The 25100-nt window shown below is 42.9% G+C and overlaps 1 protein-coding gene and 2 pseudogenes across 1 annotated transcript; 1 reads left to right on the forward strand and 2 right to left on the reverse strand.

Annotated features, from left to right (window-relative positions):
• Positions 1-2540: 2540 nt before the first annotated feature.
• LOC125152594 (vomeronasal type-1 receptor 4-like) lies at positions 2541-7605 on the reverse strand (annotated as a pseudogene).
• Positions 7606-13256: 5651 nt separating this feature from the next.
• Positions 13257-14282, forward strand: LOC125153781 (vomeronasal type-1 receptor 4-like; annotated as a pseudogene).
• A 1278-nt stretch (positions 14283-15560) lies between these two features.
• Positions 15561-24300, reverse strand: LOC125152595 (vomeronasal type-1 receptor 4-like). Its single transcript, XM_047834666.1, has 3 exons — positions 24292-24300; positions 23051-24116; positions 15561-15739 (listed from the first exon to the last, which is right to left on the reverse strand). The coding sequence occupies exons 1-3, from the start codon at positions 24298-24300 to the stop codon at positions 15561-15563; spliced, it is 1254 nt and encodes a 417-aa protein (XP_047690622.1).
• Positions 24301-25100: the final 800 nt, after the last annotated feature.

Raw genomic sequence — 25100 nt, forward strand, 5'->3', positions numbered from 1 at the left:
ACTTCATCCTTTGGAGATCTCGAGTTTTACCTGACCAGTTCTATAACCTTGAAAGGCTAAAGGTTTCCCAGGAATTTGTGCTTATTTCCAGGAGTTTATATTATCAGGATCTTCTGTGTTCTCACCTCAACCTTCCCCATAAATGTAGACAGTGCTGTGTATAAGGACAGGCATCAAAGTGAAGGCTCCGGTGAACATTCCCTAAAGAATCCACTTACACAGAAAAACATCTGTGACCTGTGTGGATTTTAAAAAGACATTGTAGAAATGAGAGAAAGGTACAATGGTACACTATGGCAAAGAATTGATACCTTTTAACTGAAAAAAAATGTTAATGTTTATTCATTTTTGAGAGACAGAGACACAGCGTGAGTGGGAGAGGGGCAGTGAGAGAGGGAGACACAGAATCAGAGGCCGTCAGCATAGAGCCTGACACAGGGCTCGAACCCATGAACTGCAAGATCATGACCTGAGGTGAAGTTGGGCGCTTGACCAGCTGAGCCACCCAGGTGCTCAGTATCATCTTTCAGTAGTTGTTTTGTTTCCATGGTCCTTCCGGGCTGCTCTGCCTAGGAGGTGTCTTGGTCTTTGCCCTCTTCCTATGCAGTGCTGGTCCTGCTCTTCTCTCTGCCATGTCATCAGCTTGCCCAAACAACCTATATTCTTCTACATTTGGATAGGGATCAGTTGGCTCTTTCAAGTCTCGTCCTGACCTGAACACCTAAATTTATTGTGATTTAGAGAGTAGGTAAGCTTTTGCTTCAGGATAATCCAACTTTTAAAGAGTTCTATCTATTTATCTTCTATCATCTATGTGTTTCTCTCTGGATCTATCTTTTGTTTGTTTTGGGTGACAGCTATGGTTATTTCAGGAATAGTGAGTGTTTGAGATTAGCCTGCAACTCATTTTTATTCCATTCCATTCCATTCCATTCCATTCCATTCCATTCCATTCCATTTTGTACACATAGAGGGACTGTGAGCAGGGGAGAGGGTACAGAGAGAGGGAAAGAGAATCTTAAACAGGTTCCAAGCTCAGCACAGAGCCTGACATGGGCCTCGATCCTATGACGCTGGGATCATCACCCAAGCCGAAATCAAGTGTTGGACACTCAACTGATTGAGCCACCCAGGCACCCCTGGCCTGTAACTCTTATAGCTACTGGCAAAAAATGGGAGATTTATAGATGAAAACAAAACACTTTATTGCTCAAGGCACAGCAGGCAGCGTGAACATCCTGATAGCAAGTTTCTCTTGGCTCCCTTCCTTGTTCTGACCTAATTCCAATCATGGTGATGCTGAGGGGCCCAGATGAGTGCTACACATGCAGTGTGTTTGCATCACAACCATGGAGGCCTGAGTACAGCAAAATGAGATCTTTTAAAGAGAACTGCTAACACATCTGTTGTACTCTTTTCCATGAGGAAGACATTATCTTTGTTCCCTGTACAGCAAATAAGTCAGCCTAATGTTCCAGAGAGTGACACGGTCCCTGTCTTCCAAGGACCTTTTCTAAACACACATAAGGAAACGGTCTAGAAGAAAAGCTGTCCATACTTCTGTTCATAAGACATGAACATAATGAGAAACCCATGGTAGACCTGTCTTCCAACAATATCCAGCAGTCATTTCTGGACTGTATTAGCTCCTGGCAGAATTTCCCATGAATTTATCACTCGTTCAAGTGCTCTGATTAATCAGGACAAGGCTGTTGCCAACATTGAGGCTGGAGTTCTCTGTTGTCCAGCAAGAGAGTGGATGCAGAATTGAATACGAGAGAGGCTAATGTCAGGGAAGAGACAACAGCCCTGAGTAAGGGTCTTTGCTCCGTATTTATTAGGATCAAAGGACTTACAAACGTGACGGACCTGCAGAAAGAGACAATAAAACAGTGATCATTAACTCGTGTGTGTGAGAGAAAGGGGGTTTTGAAGGTATTTGGTGTTAGGAGTTAGGGTCAAGACAAATCAAAGTCCTGGCATTGAGTAGATGGGCCGTTTATTGCAGGCACCAGGCACCTTGTCTGTTTATCTTTATTTTTCTAGGGGCTAAGATAGGGCATGCTACCTCAGGATGAACAAGATATTTTTCTCACTAATTAGCTCTGCTGCAGTGGCTTTCTGCCTATTCCTGGTCTTAGATGCTTTTGTCCTGTGACAGCGGCTTCCTCTCTCTGCTTTGTTTTATGCTGGGGGCACTTTTGCCCTCTGGTGGCTTTCCATCCTAAGCCTTGTTAACCCATTGGTGCAAGCTCAGAGAATTCTTAAACTTATTCGCCACGTGAGGCTACCCTGATTCATTCACCTTGACTATGCTTATGTAGTGTCCACATTCAGGCATCTGAGGATCCCAAATACTTATAGGCTCCACCTTAGAAAGATATGTGTCTTCTCTTTCGGATTCTGTATTGACTTTTTGTGTCTGATGAGAATAAACAATTGAGTTTTATGCAAAAACATAGCATTTACATTTTTCTGGTAAGAGTAGGGGATTTTGTGTTTCTTACCCTCACAAAGCAGATGCCGGTTATAGTAGGAACTCATCTCATAAGCAGAAACGGGCTGACAGTTGGAAAACATATAGAAGTTAGGGCAGAGGTGTTTATTAACCACCATGTAGGATTATAACTAAAAGCAATATAAACATGAGAGATAGAGGATATGATGTAAAAAGACACAAAGGTGCTCACCAGGATGTGGGTGCTCTGGGTGGCTCTGGACTTAGCAGAGGATCTGGGGGAGACATTAGTGGTTCGAATGTGCTGGACCCACTGCTTATGCCTGTGCAGGAAGAAAATCATGGAGTCACTGGCCCAGATTGTGAGCCCACACAAGGAAGTTTCAGGAAATACTATCAACACTGCATATACGGAAACTGTGATTGTCTCATGATTGAATGTAGAACAGTATCCAAAATCCCTTTTCTTTATGATGTTCTGCTCCTCCGTTTCCCAGACACATACAACACATACAGAAGAATGATAAAATTTGCTATCAGGCACATGATCCAACAGAGGGAAATGGAGAAGCCAATGTACTTTGGGGCTTTGACTTTAAGCTCCTTCAAACAGGAGTTCATGGGGCTGATCATGATGGTCTGGAAGACACTCAAGAGGCAGGTGCTGCTAATGAACACCCTCCTGCCCACTTTCTGAACTTATGAAAGAAGTTTACATCCCAAATAATCGAAGAAATATTTCAATCCCAGAGCTGCCAATGCATGGGCAGCTCCTTTAGAGAGAATGCCCAAGGAGTTGGATACAATCAGGTGCTTCAGAACCAATTCTGTGGGTCTCAACCTGCCTTCAGTGTGGTATTAGATAATGGTGAAGAAGAGAGACATTGCCCAGGATTCCAACTATTGTCTGTGATAAGAATAGTATTACTATTGCCAAATCCCTAGAAGCTATTTTGCCATTCAACACATTTTCCTTTATATTAGAGCAACAGTCATTCCTGTGAACAAAAAGACTCATTGAAAATGTTGACATCAAGAGCAACTTTGGTGGTTTGCTCCTGTGGGATTGCCAGAGACTTAAAGAGGCAGGAGGAGATGGAGAGAAGTACCAGGATATTCCATGGAAAAGTCAGCTTAGTATATGCTTAATACAACATTTTCAGAAAACTGAAATTTGCTGTCTACATTGGAAAAAGCACAATGTGAATCATTAGATACATCATGGGATAAATCAATTCTGAATCTATTACTGATTTAAATATTAAAGAGAAAATGTGAAGCCTGTCATTACTTGAGCTGATCAGAATGGCTGGAGATGCTTAGGAGGCCAGTGGTGCCATTGGAAACGCTCTGTTAACATTGTGTGGATAGAAAACAAAGTTACATTCCGAAGCATTGAGGAAGTGTTTTGCTGTTTTTATCTTCGAATACCTTTAAGGAGAATGGCCAGAAAGTGGATGCCAACAGGTACTTGCAGATCAGAACTGTGGACCTGAATCTGTAATGAAGGTGGAAAAGGAAAAGATGGCAGTAAGGAAGAGAGAAAGTGCCCGGAATCCCTGTATGGTCTGTGCTAAGTGGACCATTCCTATTGGCAAATGCTTTGATGCCAATCAGTCAGTTCCCAGTGACTGATCATCATCTTGAGAGCTTGAAGAGCCTGCCTGAGCACTCATCGTGTGGACAATATTAATCATATCAAATAAAGTCCAAGATTTTCATTGAGAAATAATTAAGTTTTTGTGGTTATTGTTAAGGAGATTCCAAGAGTTCAAGTTAAAATATTTATACAGCATTACTTTGCATGATTCGTCCTATCATGCTGTACCTCTGGTATTTTGGTAGGTCTTAATACCTGAATGAGGTACGCATTGGCATTGCATAATTTTCATTGTACAGAAAATGAGAATTTTGGTACACAGAGGTTGAGCAATTGAGCGATCTGTCTAAATTCACCCCAGAGTGGGGACCAGAAGTTGACAGTGAAGTTTTCATAGACTGTGCTCTGACCACTGTGCTCCACTAACCAACTATGTCAGCTGTGCCTTGACATAATTCACCTCTCTCTTTAGGTTTAGACCTTGATATTGTAGTTTACATCGTTGGGAGTTTTGTTTGTAACAGGTTTCCATTTCTATTTAATTACTTGTTGTATAATTCAATGTGACATATGAATGAAGTTTTGAGGATTCTACTAAAACACAGATCCAATAATCACAGCATCATCCTAAAGTAACCTGCCCTTGCACAAGTTGGATTTTATCAACACAAGATTGTGTCACTCTTAACTTTGGCAGCAGAAAGCCTTGTTTGCTGTCCTGCTGGAGCACAGATACAATGGACATTAGGGAACAATGTCACTTTGTTCCTAAATCACGATGCATGAAACACTAATATGTGATAAAACATGGTAGGCCGGACGCCAAATAATTACTTATTTCAGATCACATACTCCTTAGTTTTTTAATGCACAAGTTAGTGTAACTGTTAGCTATGGGGCAGGATTTGTGCAGTGCGGTAAACTACAAGAGACATACATAACACGAATGTGACATTTTATGCACAGTAGAAGTTGATCATAGTGAAGTGAGTAGTGAGCTTGGGATTGAGGTTAGAATATAGTTAAATCAGAGAGAATAATATACATGCATTAGGTCCTCCCAAGTGTTTTCTGAAACCATAATGAGTGAGTTCACTTTTCCCCAAATGCTGCTTCCCTAACTTGAAGCAGGAAAGCAGTCTCATGGTAACCTTTAGAGCACCGAAAGTGCACATGTTTTCAGTAGAGACACAATAACTGTTTCAAGTGTCTCACAAACCCAGAACTAGAGTTTTACAACACACTTTCTTTATTCCAGAAATAAATTCAGATACATGGTTTCTGCACAAAGTGAGGTTATTCTGATAGTTCTGTTGTACTCTTTATTATAAGCATGAAGGCATTATAAGTACATCTCTCATAATACAGTGAATGTAGCCCATGGTTTTTGTAAGGGAATGTGAATAGCACATCAATTTCTTAACTACAGTGTTTGAGCAGCTATGAAAACCCATTTTATTATCACTAGTATCATTCACCAACGATCATTCTTGGTAAGAATTTCATTACATTATATTAGGAGGGATCAGGAATGGGTGTAGGGACTAGGACACCCATGTCTTCACTTTCTCAGTTCCTTACTGAGGAATTATTCCTCCCCCTCCTCTAGATCAACCATTGGATCTGTTTCTACCCCAGAAGAATCCTTTTGGTCACACAAGTACTTACTCAGATTTCATTTCCTAAGAACTCTGCCTCTTAGACTGAAATACAAATATTCACTGGAATCTTTCCTGTTGTCAGGACAGTTGGTTCTGTGTGGAGGTCACGACAGCCAGTTCATGTCTGCAAGAGGCAGCCAGACTCAGACAAAGGTTTGTGAATTTGTGACCTCACCTCCCCGGAAAGTGCAATGACCATTTCTCCTATAGACACAGTTACAGTTCAGGCTTGTGGAGCTGAGAATCTTCATGAAAAAACATTTTCCCAGTTGGTACTTATCAGGACCAATTAAAAGTTCCTTCTGAATATCTTCAAATCGGCCCTTTTATTTTTTCATGCTCTCTAAAGGCTGACAGGTTCTCCTAGGAAAGAGAGAGGAAATCCTGAGGTCTGACTCACGGGAGACAGCAAAACAGGTGTATCTCACTGGATTCACTGCATCCTTCAGAAGTTCTCTACCCCAAATCAATTTGAGTGGTAATCTTCAACCCCTGAGCTGCATCATTTTTGAAGTATTCAAGATAAGTGATCTCAGAGAAAGTAACTAAAAACAGTGTCCAGTGACAGAAGAGTAAAAGTGAAAACTTGACATGAGTCATTTATCTTAGAAATGATTGGATTCATTAGTAGAGCTAAGTACAAGTTGACTTGGAAATGATGATAGAGAAATTTTATAGAAAAATAGTGTCTCAATCCCAACTGTGTGAGGAAGTCCAAACAAACCAACAATCCATCGAGACAGATGTCCATGAAATGTCTGTCACAAGTGAAAGCACCAGTTTAACAGGCAGATTGTACCATTCTTTGAACGATCAGAGAAGCCAGTGCTACTTCCTTAGTTCAGCTGCAGTGAATGGTTAGCAGAGTTCTCTAGACTTACGCTGAAATTTCGTTAGGGAGCATTCACTGAGTATGTAATGAGTGAAGAAACCTAAAGTTAAGAGCCAAAATAGATTCTTGAGGCTTTCCAATAGAGAAGTCACCATTTGGCCTATGTCTACCATCCCTTCCCCCTGAGCATTTTATTCCAGCTGAGAAGTTAGAGGGACCACGGTCCACACAAGACCACACTCACAGCTGACCCCAGCAGCAGGTTTGGAGGTTCCCCAAACCTCACTCAGTTTCCGTAGGTCTCTAGAGGGACTCACAGAACTGATCGAGAACTGTTCTCCTCACTGTTGTGGTTTATTACAGGGAAAGTGAACAGATGAACATAGGATGGGGAAGAGATGCATGGGGCAGAGTCCAGGAAATGTACCCAGTGTGGATCCCCTCATTGTCCTCTCTCTGTGGAGTGGAGTCATGGAGTGTTGCTTTCTGGGGTTGAGTTGGGTTAACATGGACTATTGCCAAACATGGAGTATTGCCAACAATGGAGGCTCACCCAAGCCTTGGTGCCCAGAGTTTTTAGTAGAGCTGTTCCATTTACCTTCTGTATGGCTGACCTTAGTCCCCATTATGTCCCCAAGGTGAGCTGATACCTTTCGTCTCCAGCCCTTCCAGAGCTGACATGATACTTTTGGCCTAAAGGCCCATTGTAAATCCCAGTGTTAGGCAGTCTGGTGGAGAAGCCTCTAAGCCAAGACACTTTCGTGGGGCAGGACATTAAACACTCAAGAGGTCTCTCCCTGCAGCAGAGGCAAAGGCCACACCTCCCTTTGGGTGTGGTTAATTCTTCTGTACTCACACCCTAGTTGACACATCAGGGAAGAGAGCCATTTGTCTGACAACCCATCTCCAAACACACAAATGCACACACAGTGTTTACTCAGATTGTGTGCAAACGTATACATGCACACTTACAGATTCAAACACTGAAATATGTACTGAAATAAGTCCTTCTCTCACTCCCTCACACGCACACTCACCCCATGCAGATGTCCATGTTTCTGACGCATTCACGATGCACACACCCACCAAGATGACATGTCCCACTTGCCCACAGTCACTCACATGGTCACCAGGTGGATATGTATCCCAGTAACATTTTCAGAGACGAAAGTTTCATGCATATCTCCAGTCCTGTGAGGCAAGACAAGAGGATCCTAATTGCCCTTTGGACTCCTCACCATAGGCCACAATGGCAACATTTAATGTGTTCGGCATTGAAAAAGTACTCTGAGCTTTGCCACTGGAAGTGGGGAGTGTGGTGGGAAACTTTGAGTGTGTGGGATGTGACTGTTTTGGGTAAGAAGTAGAACATTGGGAAAAGGGGGCTCAGGAGAAGGAGGTGCCAGGAGGGGAGGGTGGGAGTGAGAGTCAGGGGTTAGAAATGTTCGGGAGGAGATGAAGCATTTGGTGTGGTCCCAGGGCACTGAGGGTCCCTGATGGAACAAGGGGACAAGCTGTGCCTCGAAATTGAGAGTATAGCACCCGCTGGTCTCTGTGGGGATGAGGGGAGATAATGGGGAGGGAAGAATGCTCACAAGTGAGTGGGGAGCAGGCCTGGGTAAGAAGCACAGGAGAGTTCATGTCCATAGTATGTTCAGGAGCACAGCAGGAAAGGGGGTATGAATTTATAAGATTGAAACATTCCTTTTTTCCTATTCATTCATTCATTCATTCATTCATTCATTCATTCAATAAGAAAAGGCCAAACATTTGGATGTATCTGCAGTCTCAGAACCTTGACCCCCTACTTTCTCCTACAAATTGGTTGAGAGTTTGTCTGGAGGTGTATGAAAGCGGTATCATTATGCCAATAGAAATAGATCCTGAATTCCCGAAACTGCTGTTTATTCAATGGAAATGATTAATGACTCATGTTATCAGAACCCTCCTTGTTTCACATTTAAAGCGTTGAATGAAAAAAAATATTGATAGTGATTATCTGGGTAGGGTTCTTTTTTTTTTTTTTTTTTCAACGTTTATTTATTTTTGGGACAGAGAGAGACAGAGCATGAACGGGGGAGGGGCAGAGAGAGAGGGAGACACAGAATCGGAAACAGGCTCCAGGCTCTGAGCCATCAGCCCAGAGCCTGACGCGGGGCTCGAACTCACGGACCGTGAGATCGTGACCTGGCTGAAGTCGGACGCTTAACCGACTGCGCCACCCAGGCGCCCCTCTGGGTAGGGTTCTAAGAGCTTTAAGTTTCTCTGTATTTGGGGGGAATAATGTACAATATTCCTATATTATTGGGAAAACATAGTGATATTTCCTAATAAAAAAAAAAGAGTTAAATGTTGGCTCTTCCACACATGGTGGGGAGTGGATAATTGGTCACGTTGCTTTGTGCACATGAGGATGGTCTCAGTGGTTCTTGAGATGGGATGACTTCACCATTTTCGCACATTCTCACATTCTCTGCATACTTGCGAACTTGACCTTCCAAATGGCTGTAACATGCAAGATTCCACCATCCGGATACCCTTTACCTTTTATTAAATGGTCACTGTTCATTTTGAACAGTTGAACCGAAAATGTAAAGTAGAAAATGTAAATCTACATCATACTCTGACCCATGGGGAGGTAAAAGGGGTTACTGTGCCTGAGTTTTGTTGGAGGATCTTGGTACAGTCTGGTCCCCAGTGCTGTAGCAGGATTTGAGTGTTTCTAGGAGGGCAGTGTCTCTGAAGACAGGAGAGGAGAAACTCATGGTATGACCTTCAGATCAGAGCTGTTTGTGTTTGAATCCCCCCTGTGGCAAAGGACATAGAAAGGTGGCCTTTTCTGCGTTCATGTCCGTCTGCCTGTGGGGAGGCAGGTGGAAGGGAAGGTGTGACAGTTGCTGTGGTTGTCATAACAAGGACCTTATATGGAGTGGCTGAAACAACAGAAGTGTATTGTCTGGTCATTCTAGAGGCTAAACGTCCAAGATCAAAGTGTCCCCAGGCCCGTGCACCCTGTGAAGGTCCTGGGGGGTCTGCTCCAGGCCACTTTCCCAGCTTCTGCTTCCTTGACTTGTGGAATCATAACTTCATGTGGTATTCACCCTGTGTGCATGTCTGCCTCTAAATTTCCCCTTTTTGTTTTTTTAAATGTTTATTAATTTATTTTGAGAGAGGGAGAGGGAGAAGGAGAGAGAGAGAGCAAGAGAGCGAGCGAGCACACAGGGAAGGAGCAGAGAGAGGGAGAGAGAGCATCCCAAGCAGGCTCCACACTCTCAGCACAGAACCTGTCTTGGGGCTCCATCTCATGAACCATGAGGTCACAACCCGAGCCGAAATCAAGAGTTGGTCACTTAACTGATGAGTCACCCTGGAGCCCCTAAATTTTCCCTTTTTTGTGGATGCCAGTCATGTTGGATTAGGTGTACCCTTCTCCAGTGTGATCTCATCTTAACTCATATCATCTGCAGTGATTCCATTTCTAAAGAAGGTCGTATTCTTTAGATATTCTGAGCTACCAGGGGATAAGACTTCAGTACATTCATTTTAATTTTTTGTTTGTTTTGTTTTTGCTTTTGTTTTTAAACATTTATTTATTTTGAGAGACAGGGTGCGAGTGGGTGAGGGGCAAAGAGAGAGACACACACACACAGAATCTGTGAAGCCAACTCCAGGTTCTGAGCTGTCAGCACAGAGCCTGACACAGGGCTCGAACCCACAAACCGTGAGATCATGACCTGAACTGAAGTTGGACACTCAACCTACTGAGCCACCCAGGCTAGCCCCTAGCACATTTCATTTTGATGGGACACAATGCAATCCATAAAGGTATGGGTATTTTAATGGCATAAAATAGGCCTCTTTGCAAAGTATGGTTTTTCCAGATAATAACAAAGAGGCCTAGAGATTTGAAGATCAAAGGGAAAAAGTCTGGGGCACCTGGGTGGTTTAGTGGGCTAAGCATCCAACTCTTGATTTTGGCTCAGGTCACGATCTTGGGGTTTGAGAGACTGAACCCCGCTTCAGGCTCTGCGCTGTCAGCCTAGTGCTTGCTTGGGATTCTCTCTCTCTCTCTCTCTCTCTCTCTCTGGTCCTCCCCCACTTGCTCGCTCTCTCCCTCTCTAAAAATAAATAAACTTAATGGGGCGCCTGGGTGGCTCAGTCGGTTAAGCGTCCGACTTCAGCTCAGGTCACAATCTCGTGGTCCGTGAGTTTGAGCCCTGCGTTGATGGCTCAGAGCCTGGAGCCTGCTTCCGATTCTGTGTCTCCCTCTCTCTCTGCCCCTCCCCTGTTCATGCTCTATCTCTCTCTGTCTCAAAAATAAATTAAAAAAAGTTAAAAAAAATTTAAAAAAAAATAAATAAACTTAAAAAAAAAAAAGTCTTTCTCAGACTAATACTGATTACCAGGTCAGATGCCATGTCCTTTCTTCCCCCTGACAGGCCATGTGTTTATAACTTGAAAACCTTTACTTCTCTCTCTCAACCCTGTCACCCCAGCCCTTGACCTGGACTCCGTGTCTCACTCATGCCCGCTCTCCTGTCCAGCGCTCTCTGTTCTGGGCCTATGGTGACCTCCTGCCCAGGCTTCTTCTTTCTTTCAGGCTTTGCGTCCTTTCCCACACACCAGTGGTTTCTAGAGGTGCTAGCTAGAAACTTGTAGTTGTTCTTGGTAACTGGACAGTGGGGAGAAAGTTTGCAAAAATATTCTCAGGTCCCAAGCCTGTCACTGTCAGTGCTGCTTCAGGTGAAATGCTAATTGCCATTGTGAGTGGAGGGGGCGGTCACACAGTCATAAAGACATCTCAGGGCCCAGCTGCCCATCTTGCACACGTACTCACTTCTCTGACCATCACACAGAGCCCATCATGCAGGCAGCGGGAAGAAGTAGGTGGGTTTTCTCTGTGTTCATCTGAGAGGTAGACTCTGTAAGGGAAGGAACTGTGTCAGGAGTCCAGGTAAGTGACCAGATTGAACAAAGGGGGCTTTCTGCGTTTGAATCTGGCTCAGTGCCAAAGCCACATGGGAAGCTGGATTACCTCCTGAGCCAGGAACTGAGCTGGTATAGAGAGATGGGGTCCTAGACCTACACCCAACCCTGATGGCTCCTAAGGCGTGTAGTGTAATCCTCACTGACAGTGAGTATGTGGTTTCACCCAAATGGTCATGAAATCTGATTTTTAATGTGCTTAAGGGCTGTATTTGTGGAATCAGTATGTTGTTCAGTCTATTTTAATGAACTGTAGGCATAATTGTCAGGTTCTAAGGTGCACTTACAACACATCCATATTTGTACTAAATAGTTGGATGCATGTATAGTAATAATCTGGTTGTGTGCAAAAAAAGTGTATCTGATCACAGTTGCTAGAGTTGAAATGTTTTCTCTAAGTCTACATCTGTGATGCCTTAAAAGATTAAAGAATTGTATCTCAATTGATTATGGACAGCCTTTTCCCAGTGATGTCAGGGAAACAACTTTTAAGTAAAATATAACTTAGGTTTCAGGGCAAGATTTTTAGGCTCAAATGCATCTTGTGATACTTCTGCTGCCTAAAAATATTATAATCCTGGGGCAGCTGAGTAGCTCAGTTGGTTGATTGTCCGACTCCTGGTTTCAGTTCAGGTCATGATCCTAGGGTCATGGATGGTGCCACGCATTGAGTTTGGTGCTGAGCATGGGGCGTGTTTAAGGTTCTCTCTATGTCTCTCACCCTTTGCCCTCTTTCCCACACATATGCTCTCTTTCTCTCTCTAAAATAAAAAATGAATTTTAAATATTATTATAATACCAACATAATATAATACCAATCCAGATTCCAGATTATTTCACTTATACAATATACAAAGTTCTTGCCTTAACATTTTTTCCATGTGTCTTGTATTTCAGTATCTTTCACAAAGCTTGCTATATTGCTACTAATTTTATTTAACTCAGGCATTAATTGTGCGTGTGTGTGTGTGTGTGTATACATTGGAGACAGTACTAATTTTGTTTCTAATGCACACAGTTTAATCAGACAGTACTTACAGAGCTCCTATGTCTTGTGGTATTGCACTTTTGTTTTTGGAATGAAAGCAAATGATTCTTTCTGTTGCGTTTCCAATATTGAGCCCTCTCACATTCATTAATTCCAGGTTGTCACGGGGCAGGAACCTGCAGCGTTGTAGTTCTACAGTCTGTGCATCTACAGTTTACTGAGGTCTCTAGGGTGGGATTTACAGTTAATGTTTACCTATTGAAAAATACTTCATAAATAAGTGGAAACTTGTCAAAAATTTAAAATAAAATAACACCATTATAAATTGAAATGACCATGTGCAGACATAAAACTAATTTAGATCTGGTTTATTTGAAGAACCCAGCTAAGTAGTATTTTTGCATATTATGGATTAAATACACTAACTGTTACCGGCCCCCCAGGTTCCAATTCCTGCTCTGCCCCTCAATTGTGAATAAATTCAGAGAGAGCACTTAACGTCTCTGCTTTTGTGGTCCTCATCTTTCCAAGGATTGCAATGATGCCTGCCTCATGTATTTGTGAGAAATCAGAAGTGACCATCTGGGTGGTCGTTATAACAGTGATTCACACATACTTCTGTAATGGTTGTTCATGCATGTCTTGGAAGACCTCAAATGACTGAAGAACTTTAAGTAATTATTTGAAAGTAGGAAGTGTTGGTGAGTGGAGAATATTGGATTTCAGCTGACATGATTCATGTGGCCCCTGCCTCTTATTCCCACACAGGATCCTCTAGCCCAGAAGATAATATCAGTCACTGAGGACACACAGCATGGCCACCAGGGATCTGGCAGTAGGAGTGATCTTCTTAGTGCAGACTGTGCTTGGAATCCTGGGGAACTTCTCTCTTCTTTACCACTGTGACCTCCTTTCTTTCGCTGGGTGTAGGCCAAGGCCCACAGATTTGGTTTTCAAGAAGCTGATTGTAGCCAACATTCTGGTCCTGTTCTCTCTTGGAATACACCATACAGTGTCATCTTTTGGGTGGTATAACATGTTCAGTGATTTTGGATGTAAATTTTCCCCTTATGTTCAGGGCGTAGCCAGGGGTGTGTCCATTGGTGCGACCTGCCTCTCAAGTGTCTTTCAGGCCATCACGATCAGCGCCTGGAACTCCAGATGGGCAGCGCTTAAGGGAAAGCTCTCAAGTGCCTTGTCCCTTCATTTGTCCTGTGCTGAGTCTTGCAAATACTGGTAAACACGCCGTATCCCATATTTTTGAGTAGTATCCCATACTTTGAGCAACAAAAACATCACAAACAGGAAAATGTTTGGATACTGTTCAGCTGTTTGTTGTGACAAAGCTGGGGACTCATTGTATGCAGCATTGTTATCATTCCCTGATGTGTTATATTTGGGGCTTGTGCTCTGGGCCAGCGGCTGCATGGTTTTCATCATGACACAAGCAGGAGGTCCAACAGATTCATCAGACCAATGTCTCTGCCACATCATCCCCTGTGTCCACAGGCACCAAAACCATTTTTCTCCTGATGAGCCCCTTTGTCTGCTTAAACACCTTTTCTTCTATCTTTAATATTATTTTGGGTCTTTTTGAAAATCCCAGCTGGGTTCTCTGGATCACTGCTTCAGGATTCACTCTCTGTTTCCCATCTATCAGCCCCTTTCTGCTCATGAGTCGTGACCCCAGGGTATCCACAGTTTGCTTCTCCTGGACAAAGAATATAAAGTCTCCTCATTCTATGAGTAAGATGTAAATTGTAAGTGTTTCGGTGATACTCATTTGGTAGTTCATTCTTCACTCTCAGAGTCCCCAGTACAATGATGAGAGGCTAACCCGAGAATGGTAAACATTACATATTGAGCATCTTCTTCAATTAAGCAATAAGTTGCAATAGTATTTGTAATGAAACATAGTTATCTTTAAGTATTCATGTGATTGAAGTTGTGCTAAATGCTTGCAGTGAAAGAGTTCAGAAATTATGCAGTGTAATATCCGGGTCCTGAAACAATCCGGATATCATTGAGAAGGCTTTGGGCGTGTCCATTAAATTTGTCACAGTAAATTTCCCAGAAGTGAAGTAGGCATGGAATTATAAGAACAGGAGCATGAATGGGTGCCTGGCTGGCTCAGTCAGTGGAGTGTGTGACTCTTGATCTCAGGGTTGTAAGTTTGAGCCCCATGTTGTTTGTAGAGTTACTTAAAAAAAAATTTAATCTTAAAAATAAAACCAGAAAGAGCATGAAAATGGACCAGGTCATCAGTGACACTGCAGAGAATAGTGCTGGAGGGAAAATAAAGTCAGCAAGTAAAGCTTTGGGGAGCCAGGTATAATTGTGTACATGTCATACCAGAGGGGCGGGAGTCAGTCATGTGAAGTATGATGTTTGGGAGCATGGGAGGTGAGCTTGTGGAAACATTTTCAGGGAGAAATGTACAGGTTGGACTGGAGAGGGTAGTGGACAGCATAGAATTACATTTTAGCTGATTCTTTTTTTTTTAATGTTTATTTATTTTTGAGACAGAGAGAAACAGAGCATGAACGGGGGAGGGGCAGAGAGAGAGGGAGACACAGAATCTGAAGCAGGGTCCAGGCTCTGAGCCATCAGCCCAGAGCCTGACGCGGGGCTCTAACTCATGGACCGCGAGATCGTGACCTGAGTTGAAGTTGGACGCTTAACTGACTGAGCCACCCAGGCGCCCCTAGCTGATTCTTTTCCATCGTCAGGTGATTGTGACAATCTTCAAAGCCAGGAGTTCCATGGAATTGGCATCTGGAGAAGAAAAATTTCTCTCCTTTGTGAAGGTGATTTGACAATAATGGCAAGAAAGAGTTTTTGGAGGTGCACACTTGAGTCTCCAAAGTGAAGAGAATAGTTTATGGTGGAGAATTCCACTCCATTGGGAGCCCTGAAGGGAGAGCCATTTGAAAGGGAGGGACATGGATCCATTCTATTTATGTGGACTAGAGACCTCTATGCTCCTCCTGGAAGGCATCATGAACAGCATCTTGCTCTTCTTCTGTGGTTCCGAACTACTGCTTGAGGTGCTCACCCTGGCTGCTTTCTCCAGTACGGACAGGATTTGAAGTGCAAAGATTCAGCCAGCAGCCTTTAGGGGCTGAGACCACAGATACTTCCTTCTTGTCTTTGGCCACACCAGTGAGAATTGGTGGGTCAAGTTGTCCTGGGAAGAGTCTCGGGTTTTTGTTGGCTGAGACATTTGGGCAACAAACTGAGCACGAGGCCAGTGGGCATCCACTCCTCCAGCAGGACCATGAGTCTAAGAGACTGGTCTACACTCCAGTGTTAGGCGGGACAAGGCTGTCCCCTGCTGTCCCTTCTCAGAAGTGGTTCCCTGCTGCCCTCAAATTCTCTGTGATGCTGTTGGCCAGAGGATCTTGTGTGGACCATGTAGGCTCCTTGGGCCTCCAGCAGGACCGGAGCCACATACCGCCCATATATGCTGTGTCACAGCTGTCACAGGAGCGCAGAGATCCTGAGGATGGCCTGCTCCCAAAGTGACACAGAAGCCTCTCAGCTGTTTCCTTACAGAAGCAGCGCCAGAGGTTTCACGTTGCTTATGGTGTTATTTTTTGACTCTCATCATGAAACAAACATTATTTTCCAATAAATGAGTATTTTCTGTGAAAGAAAATAAAGGGATAAATTAGTCTATTTAAGGTTAATATAACAGTTTGACATTTGGTTTCAATGGGGTTTATTTTCTCTTTTCATCTGTGTTTTTGTATGAATATTTGAATATAATTTGACGTTATAATTCTATACAATAATTGAGTACTCTTTGGGAAGTTGTATCATTGTTGTAATATTGCTCCTTAGTTTTACCTAGAAATTTTAGCATACATTTAAAAGCTAAGCACAATGTCATTGCATTATGTAGTGTGCAACACTGCCTTTCCAGTACAAGAACAACACTGTTCTATTTAGCATATCCCGTCTTTTGAATGGTGAGATTCATTTGAAAAATACAAAGGCCTGGGGTGTCTGGGTGGCTCAGTCGGTAGAGTGTCCGACTCTTGATTTTGGCTCAGGTCCTGATCCCAGGGTTATGGGATCAAGTCCCCCATTGAGCTCCACACTGAATGTGGATCCTCCTTGAGATTCTCTCTCTCTCTCTCTCTGTCTCTCTCTCTCTCCCTCTCTCTCTCTCTCTCCTCTCTGCCTCTGGCCCTCTCCCTGGCTTGTGAGTTCCATCTATCTGTCTCTCTGTCTCTCTCTTTCTCTGTTTCTCTAAAAAATTACAAAAAAATCTTTTAAAAAATATAAAGGCACAATCACTGGTAATAAGTATGTAGCTCAAGGAAAGTTCACAAAGTGATCACAGTTGTGTACTTGGCATTTTGTTCAGTAAATAGACTATTGTCAAGCCCCAGATGCCCCTGCTCCTTTTCTTATGTCCTCCCCAGATTTTAGGCATATGTTATTATATTTATATCAATTTGTTTGTGAGTTCTTTGATTGACTTTTTAGAGAAATATTCATTTTTACTGCTTTTGTGCTCCCTACGTTTATACTGTCACTTAGGATCTCTCCATTGCTCTCAGTGTTCCCCTTTTATATTTTTTGCAGGATACTGGTTTAATGATCACAAATTCCTTTAGTTTGTGTTTGTCTGGGAAACTCTGTCTCTCCTTTTATTCTGAATGATAGCCTTTTTAATGGAATATTTTTGGCTGTGGACTTTGCAAATCAGCACTTTAAATGCATCAGGCCACTCCCTTCTGGCTTGCCAAGTTTCTGTTGAAAAATCTCCTGCTGCCTTATGGGTTACCTCTCATAAGTTAATGACTTCTTTTGTCTTGTGGCCCTTTAGGTAAGATTTCTTTCTTTATCAGTATATTTTGCAAATTTAATTACAACAGGTCTTGGGGTGGATCTGCTTTTATTGACTTTTTGAAAAGTTTCTTCATTTATATTGAGAGAGAGACCAAGAGAGAGCAAGTGAGGTGCAGAGAAAGGGAGAAACAGAATCCCAAGAAGGCTCCATGCCCTCAGCAAGGAGCTCGATGTGGGGCTCGACCCCATGAACTGTGATATCATGAACTGCACCAAGGTCAAGAGTCAGACGCTTAACCAACTGAGCCACCCACTCCCCCTGATTTTATTCATTTTGATGAGAGTTCCCTGTGCCTCCTGGACCTGGATGTCTCTCTCCTTCCTCAGATTAGGGAAATGTTCAGTAATTATTTCTTCAAATAAATTTTCTGCTCCCTTTTCTGTCTTCTTCTGGGAGTCCTGTAATACAAATATTATTATGTTTGAAGGAGTCACTGAGTTCCTAAGTCTGCTCTTGTTTTGTATAAATCTTTTTGTCTCTTTTGTTCAGCTTTACTTTTCATTACTCTGTCTTCTAGGTCACTAATTCTAGGTCACTAGGTCACTGCTTCTTCAATCCTGCTATTCCTTCCACCAGATGTGTTTCTCATGTGTTTATTTTTATTTAAAAAACATTTTTTAATGTTTATTTATTTTTGAGACAGAGAGAGACAGAGCATGAACAGGGGAGGGTCAGAGAGAGAGGGAAACATAGAATCTGAAGCAGGCTCCAGGCTCTGAGCTGTCAGCACAGAGCCTGATGCGGGGTTCGAACTCATCAACTGAGCCGAAGTCAGATGCTCAACTGACTGAGCCACCCAGGTGCCCCTCTGATGTGTTTATTGAGCCCTTTGTCCCTGCTGTGTTGTTCTTTCAATATGTATTAAGGGTCTCACTCGTGTCTTCCGGTCTTTCTCAAGTCCGGTGAGTATTCTTATGACCATTGATTTCAGTTCTCTATCAGGTATGTTACTTGTATCTGTTTTGCTTAGATCTCTGGCGGTGGCCTGTCCTGTTATATTGTTTGCGATAGTTATCTCTGTCTCATCATTTTACTGCCTCTCTGTGTCTGTTTCTGTGTGTTAGGAAAGTCAACTGTGTCTTCTGCTCTTGAAAGTAGTGACGTATGGAGAGGAGGTTCTGGAGTTTGCCCATGGTGCAGTGTCCTCTCCTAACCAGAACCTGGCACTTTGGGAGAGTATCTTATGCGTATCGCTGACCCCCTGCTGTTGTGTCTGGTTCACTTTTCCTTTCCGTGTGGTTGTGGGCACTGACTCTCTGCCTGTTGTGGACTGTACTTGCTCTCTGTGGTGTTAGTGGGGCCCTGGAGGCCAGTTGTGAGGGGAAGTGCCTGCCAGGGAATTTGGGAGCCAGGCACCGGTGGTAGCAAATTTGCCCTGGGCCTCCAGTCCTATGTCAGGTCCCACTGAGCATGGTGACAGCTGGAGGCTGTGTACCAGCACTGTCGGGCACAGGGGGGTGGTTCCAGTGTGGGACAGTGACTGAGGGTGTGTGACTGGGTGCTGCCTCTGTGTGGGTCTGTGGGCAACTTTAACAAAATTTGCCCTGAGCCCTTGGCTGAGGTTACAAGTGTCTGTGCAGCCCTGCTTCCTGCGGGTGGCTCTGTGTTTAACTGGTGGGTGGGAGAGGAAAATGACAGCTGCCAGCTACCTCATGTTTAAAGAGGTCCCCCGACCTGCTCTGAAATCACTATGAACAGATCTGCCTCCCTTTTCCCCTGGCAGTGGGTAAACTGCCATGTTCGTGTGCCTCTCTGTGCAGGCTGCTATCTGTTTAATGGCTGGGACTCAGCCATTACTCACCCCCCAGCTCACCCAGGGCTGAGTGAGCTGACTGTGTAAGCTCCAGCCTTCAAGTCCCACTGGGTTTTACAAACTCACAGAATTCAGCCCCTCTGGTTTTTAAAGCCAGACGTTATGGGGATTAGTCTGACCGATGTGAACACGCCAGTGTGAGGGCCTGTTTCTCTGTCCTCCCTGTGAGCGGAGCTCACTCTGTTCTGTCAGCAGCCTCCTTCTGCCTTTGTGGCCTTCCTAGTCTTTCAAATGTACCTTCTTTATATTTACTTGTGGAGATTGCTCTGCCAGTCTTCGGATCGCTCTCTGATATATTGACCTGGATGTGCATGTTGTCTAGTTGTAAATGTGGGATGTGGTGATCTCCTCCTACGCTGTCATGAGTTCCCAAGCTCCTCCATCCCTGACATTTTGATCTCTGCAAGAGGACATCCGCCACCCATTAGCCATTCACGCACATTCCGACCTCCCACATTGTGGGAACTACTGATGTGTTGTCCATCTGTTTGAATTTGACTCTTTTGCATATTTCCTATAAATCGAATCACGTAATATGTGGCCTTTAGCTTCTGGTGTCTTTCCCTTAGCATAGTGTTTTCAGGGTTGATGCATGTTGTACTATATGTCAGTATTTCAGTCCTTCTAATGGCTGAACAATATTCTCATTGTATGTTTACACATTTTGTTTCCTCCTTTGGCTTTTCTGAATAGTGCAGCTGTGAACATGTTTGTATATCTCTTTTGGAACTTTTATTTCAATTCTCTTTTGTACTGAAGAATAATTGACATATACCATTATAATAGTTTCAGATTTTATTTGTGTGTGTGTGTGTGTGTGTGTGTGTGTATGTATGTGAGTGTGTGTGAGTGTGTGTGTGTGATGAGAACTTCTAAGATCTAGTCTCTTAGCCACTTTAATATTTTTCTTAATGTTTTATTTATTTTAGAGAGAGAGAGAGGGTTAGTGGGGGAGGGAGGAGAGAGAGGGGACAGAGGATCCGAAGTGGGCTCCTTGGTGATAGCAGAGAGCCTGATGCTGGGCTTGAACCCAAGAACTGCAAGATCATGACCTGAGCCAAAGTGGGTGCTCAACAGAGTGAGCCACCCAGGTGCTCCTTAACCACTTTAAAATAAGCCATATGGTGTTAACCATAGTCACCATGTGATACATTACATTTCAATGTCTTATTTATTTTATACCTGGAAGTTTGTATCTTTGACCCCCTTGACCCCTTCATTTCTTTAGACTTACATACATAGGAGTGGAATTTCTGGGTCACCTGGTAAGTCCTTGTTTAACTTACAGAGTAACTGCCACTGCATTTTCCATAGTGGCTGCACCATTTTCCATCCTTCTGGTAACATATGAGGGTTCCATTTTCTCTACATCCTCACCAACATGTGTTATCTTTAAGTTGTTTTTTTAAAGAATTTTTTTTAATGTTTATTTATTTTTGAGACAGAGAGAGACAGAGCATGAATGGGGGAGGGTCAGAGGGAGGGAGACACAGAATCCGAAACAGGCTCCAGGCTCTGAGCGGTCAGCACAGAGCCTGACGCGGGGCTCGAACTCATGGACTGCGAGATCATGACCTGAGCCGAAGTTAGACGCTTAACCGACTGAGCCACCCAGGCGCCCCAAGTTGTTTTTTTAAATTATACTCATTGTAGTAGGTATAATGGGGTATCTCATTGTGGTTTTGTGCCTTTTTTATTATGGTAAAATATACATAACATAAAATATATGTAACACTTTTACCATATTTAATTGTATACTTCAGTGGTATTCCTGTATTGTGCCATCATCATCAGTATCCTTTTCCAGCATTTTTAAATCATCTAAATCTAAAACTCCATACCCTTTAAACAATAACTTCCCATCTTCCCTCCCCCAGTTGCCAACAAGCATGATTTTACTGTGTGTCTATAAATTTGGTATCTCTAGGTACTTTGTTTAAGTGGAATCATACCTTATTTATCCTTTTGTGTCTGACTTACTGGATATAGCATGTCTTTCAGGTTCATCCAGGTTGTAGCCTCTACCATAATTTCGTTGTTATAGAAGGCTATTTATATTCCATTCTCTGTGTGTATATGTGTGTATCATATGGCAGACTCCACCAAAAAATTACTAGAAGTGATAAATGAATTTGGTAATGTTGCAGGTTACAAAATCAATGTGTAGAAATCTGTTGCCTTTTTATATAGATGAATAATGAAACAGCGGAAAGAGAACTTAAGCAAACAATTTCCCTCGTCTCTAGCTACAACCCTGCAATTGCACCACTAGGTGTTTACTCAAAGAATAAAAAAAAAAAAAAGAATATAAAAATATTAATTCAAAGGATTCCATGCACCTCAATGTTTATAACAGCATTGTCAACAATTACCAAATTATGGAAACAGCCAAAATGTCCATCATCGGATGCCTGGATAAAAAAGATATGTATATTATTTAGCCATAAAAAAGAATGAAATCTTGCCATTTGCCGCAACATGGATGCCTCTGGAGAGTATTGTTCTAAATGAAATAAGGTATTTAGAGAAAGACAAATACCATATTATTTCACTTTGATGTGGAATTTTAATAGTTTTTTTTAAGTTTATTAATTTATTTTGAGAGAGGGACAGAGTGTGTAAGTAGGGAAGGGTCAGAGAGAGAGAGTATTCTAGCAGGCTCCCCTCTATCAGCACAGAACCCGACATGGGCCTTGAATTCACGAACTGTGAGATCATGTCCTGAGTCAATATCAAGAGCCTGAGGCTCAGTCAGCTGAGCCACCCAACTGCCTCTTGTATGTGGAATTGAAGAAACAAAATAAGTGAGCAAAAGGGGGAAAAAGAGAGAGAGGAGTACACCAAGAAACAGACTCTTAATTATTGAGAAAAACTGATGGTTACCAGGGGGAAGTGGGAGGGGGGTGGGTTAAATAGGTGATGGGGAGCAAGGTATGCAATTTTGTGATCAGTACCAGGTGTTGTATGGAAGTGTTGAATCAGTATATTGTACACCTGAAACTAATATTGCACTGTATGTTAACTAACTGGAAGTTAAATACAAACTTTAAAGTTTCATTTATTTATTTTGAGAGAGAGAGAGAGCAAGCGTACACATGTGACCAAACACAAGTGGGGAAGGGGCAGAAAGGGAGAGCATGAGAGAGAGAATCCCAAGTAGTTCTCCTGGTGACAGCACAAAGGCTGATGTGGGGTTCGATCAAATGAACCACGAGATCATGACCCGAGCCAAAATCAAGAGTCAGAGGCTTAACTGAGCCACCCATGTGTCCCATTAAATACGAACTTTAAAAATGAAAACATTCTCATTTACAATTGTACCCAAACTAATAAGACACCTACAAATAAACCTAACCAGAGGCAAAAAAGTCTTTCACTCTGAAAACTGTAAAACATTGATGAAAGAAATAGAAGATGGCACAAAGAAAAGGAAAGACATTCTACACTCATTGATTGGAAGAACAAATAATGTTAACATGTTCCTACATAGGGTCCACCATAGAAAGACATGCAGCTATGCTTTAAGATGCTGTATTGACTTTTTGGGGTGCCTGGGTGACTCAGTCTGTTGAGCATCTTGATTTCACCTCAAGTCATGATCTCATGGTTTGTGAGTTTGAGCCTTGGATCAGGCTCTGTGCTGACAGTGCAGAGCCTGCTTCTGGCTTGGGATTCTCTCTCTCCCTCTCTCCTTGCCCCTCCCTCACTTGTACTGGCTCTCTCTCTCTCTCTCTCTCTCTCTCAAAAGCAAATGGAGAAACTAGAAAATGATTTTTAAAACAATGCTATATTGACTTTTCAAGTCTTAGGAAAATAAAAAACTGAATTCTGTGCAAAAACACACACTTTACATTTTTTGGTAAGGTTAGGAGATTTTGTGTTTCTTATGTGAGGAAAGCAGAGCCTGGGTACTGTGGAGTCTCGTGTCATGATCAGAAAGGGACTGAAAGTTGGAAAACACATAGAAGTTAGGGCAGAGGTGTTTACTAACCACCGAGTGGGATTATAAATAAGAGCAATGCCAACATGACAGATGGAGGAGAGGAAGTAGAAAGACACAAAGGTGCTCACCAGGACAAGGGTGCTCTGGATGGCTCTGGACTCAGCAGAGGATCTGGGGGAAACAGTGCTGTGAATGTGTTGGATGCGCTGCTTGTGTTTGTTCAGGATGAAGACCATGGAGCCGCTGGCCCAGATCATCAGCCCAGAAAGTGAAACTTCAGGGAATATTATCAGTACTACAAAAAGTGGCCCTGTGATTGTCTCAGGATCAGAAATAGAACAGTATCCATAATCCCTTTTCTTTGTTATGTTTTTGCTGCTCTGTTTCTCAGACACATACAACCCATAAACAGGAATGATAAAATTTACCATGATGTGTGTGATCCAGCAGAGGGTAATGGAGAAACCAACATACTTTGGAGCTTTGACTTTAAGATCCTTCCACCAGGAGTTCATGGGGCTGATCATGATGGTCTGGAAGACACTCAAGAGGCAGATGCTGCTAATGGACACCCCCCTGCCCACTCTCTGAACATATAAAAGAAGTCTGCATCCCAATTTATGGAAGAAATATTCCAGCCCAAAAGCATTCAGTGTATGGGGGACTCCTTTTGAGAGCATCGATAGGGAGTTGGCTATAATCAGTTGCTTGAGAATCAAATCTGTGGGTCTCAACCTCCCTTCAGTGTGGTAATGGAAGAGATAATGGAAAAGAAGAGCGCAGTTTCCCAGGATTCCAACTATCGTCTGTGATGAGAAGATGATTGCTATTGCCAAATCCATGGAAGCTATTGTATCATTCAGTACATTTTCCCTTAAATTATAGCAACAATCATTCCTGTGAACAAAAGGTTCGTTGAAGGTTTTGACATCAACAGCCAGTTTGTTGGTTTGCTTCTGTGGGAGTGTCGGAGACTTGAAGAAGCAGGAGCAGATAGAAGTACCAGCATCACAAACCCAGAGCTAGACTTTTTACACATGCTTGGTTTATTCTAGAAATAAAGTCACTTAGATGGTTTCTGCACAATGTGAAGTTATTCTTAAAGTTCCATCCGACTCTTCATTATTTGCATAAAGGCATTATGAGCACATCACTCATAGTACAGTGAATGTCGGCTGTGGTTCATGTAAGGACATGTGGGCAAAACATCAGTTTCTTAACTAAAGTCTTTCGGTGGCTAAGAAAACCCATTTTATTATCACTGGTATTCCTCACCAACAGTCATCCTCAGTGAGGATATCATTACATTATTTTAAGAGTCATCGGGAATCTGTCTTCACTTACTCAGCTCACAACTGAGGAAGTTTTCCTCCCCTTTCTCTAGCTTTGCCATTGGATCTATTTCTACCACAAGAGAATCCTTCTGGACACACAGGTACTTACTCAGACTACATTTCCTTGTACACTGTGCCTCTCAGACTGAAGTAGAAGTACTCACTGGACTCTTCCCTGTTGTCAGGACTGTTGGCTCTGCGTGAATCACAACAGCCAGGACATGTGGACAGGAGGCAGCCAGACTCAGATAAAGGTCTGTGAATCTGTGACCTCACCTCCCCTGGAAGTGTAATTATCATTTCTCCTGTACACACAATGACAGTTCAGCCGTATGCAGCTGAGGACACTCATGAATAAGTTGTTTCCCAGTTGCCAATTATAAAGACCAATTAAAAGTTCCTTCTGAGTATCTTCAAATAGACCACTGGAGTGTTTGAGAGAGCCTCTTCATTTTTGATGATCCCTATAGCAGGCAGGGTCTCCTAGGAAAGGAGCAGGAATTACTGAAGTTTGACTCATGGGGGACTGGCAGCCAAGCAGGTATATCTCACTGGATTCACCGCTTCCTTGAGAAGCGCTACACCAAATATATGCCATTCTTAATTTTCAATCCCTAAGTTGCA

The sequence above is a fragment of the Prionailurus viverrinus genome, chromosome E2 (genome assembly GCF_022837055.1).
Source record: "Prionailurus viverrinus isolate Anna chromosome E2, UM_Priviv_1.0, whole genome shotgun sequence".
Lineage (NCBI taxonomy): Eukaryota > Metazoa > Chordata > Mammalia > Carnivora > Felidae > Prionailurus > Prionailurus viverrinus.

Bases quoted from the DNA above. Each gene is read 5' to 3' on its own strand.
- LOC125152595 (XM_047834666.1), bottom strand. The intron at 15,740-23,050 runs GTAAAGTGTGTG...CAAATGTCTCAG, and splicing joins TCCTAACCTTACCAAAAAAT to CCAACAAAAACCCGAGACTC.